This window comes from Thecamonas trahens, assembly GCF_000142905.1.
Source record: "Thecamonas trahens ATCC 50062 unplaced genomic scaffold supercont1.119, whole genome shotgun sequence".
In the NCBI taxonomy this organism is placed as follows: domain Eukaryota; order Apusomonadida; family Apusomonadidae; genus Thecamonas; species Thecamonas trahens.
Genome location: NW_013657561.1, coordinates 1 through 1,150, shown reverse-complemented (window position 1 = coordinate 1,150; position 1,150 = coordinate 1). Strand labels below are relative to the sequence as shown.

The 1,150-nt window shown below is 62.0% G+C and overlaps 1 protein-coding gene across 1 annotated transcript in view; it reads right to left on the bottom strand.

Moving 5' to 3' along the window:
- Positions 1 to 1,128, bottom strand: part of AMSG_11537 (uncharacterized protein) — a gene marked incomplete at both ends in the record, with an annotated part of 1,422 nt that extends 294 nt beyond the window's left edge. The window contains one exon of the mRNA XM_013897127.1: positions 10 to 1,128. Coding sequence (XP_013752581.1) covers positions 10 to 1,128 — 1,119 coding nt within the window. The remainder of the gene's footprint in view (positions 1 to 9) is intronic.
- Between the last annotated feature and the right edge of the window lie 22 nt (positions 1,129 to 1,150).

Genomic DNA, 1,150 nt, shown 5'->3' with positions numbered 1-1,150 from the left:
CGCAAAGACCCCGCTGTTCCCGACAAGGTTGGTCTGCTGCGGAAGGCCGACAGGTTTGACGACATGCCACTGCGACATGTCCAGCCTCCTGCCCGTCTCCTGCTCCACCTGCAGCGCCACATACTCCTTCAGCGCCTCTGCTAGCCCGCTGTCCACCTCGCCCGCCATCGAGTCGTAGAACGTGATCGTTTTGGGTCCAAGCTCAATAGCCACCGTGAACCAGTGGCTATTGTCCAAGTTGACCGGGACGATGATCTTGGCCAACGACATGATGCCGCCGTCGACGGCATTGCCGAGCCACTTGGACACCCTGCCATAGTTGAGCGTCCGCCTGTCGAGGTACAGAGCAGCGGCGAGGAACGAGTTGGTGAACCAGACCTTGTGCCGCGTGAACCTGTTGAAGTGAGCCTGCAGCAGCTCCATATACGCGTTGACGATCCTGTCACTGAGCCACCCGCCAGGCTCGAGGCGGACAAAGTGAGCCCTGGTGAGGGTTATGTTGCCGACATCGGCCACGCCCCGCGCGGTACACGCTCGCATGACATGGTCCACCCTCTCCTCCTCGAAGGGGGATAGCGGGGGCTTGATGCAAGCGAGCCAGCCTCTGTGTGTCATGCGCTCGTCGGTACCGAGGAGCTTGGCGGCCTTGGACTTGGGCCCTGACTTGGCGGCAACCTCGCGCTTGCGCTTGCGCTTGGCCTCGCGCTTGAGGTGCTCGAACATGGGGACAACGTTGGGCTGGGCAGCGATCTCAGCCAGACTTGACTTGCCGCAGCCACCAAGACCGTTGATATTTCCGGCCACCTTGCTCGCTCCCTTCAACAACTCACGGACGACGGCAGCACGATTCGAGGGTAGTGGCACGTATGCAGGTTGGACTGGCTCGGGGGGGAGCTCGGGGGTCTTAGCCTCGGCCTCAGAGAGCTTCGCTCCCTCGGACTTGGGCTCGGGCTCGGTGTCGAGTAGCTTGACCTCACGCCTGAGCCGGCGATAGGCCTCAGGCCTGCGCTTGCACTTTCGCTTAAGCTCATGTCTCACGGCCTTGACGACCTCGAGCTTGAGCTCTCGCCTGAAAGGCTTAAAGGCCTTTGCCTTGGGCTCTGCGTCGGGGGGTTTGGTAGCCTCAAGCTTGGGTGGGGGCTCACCGTTG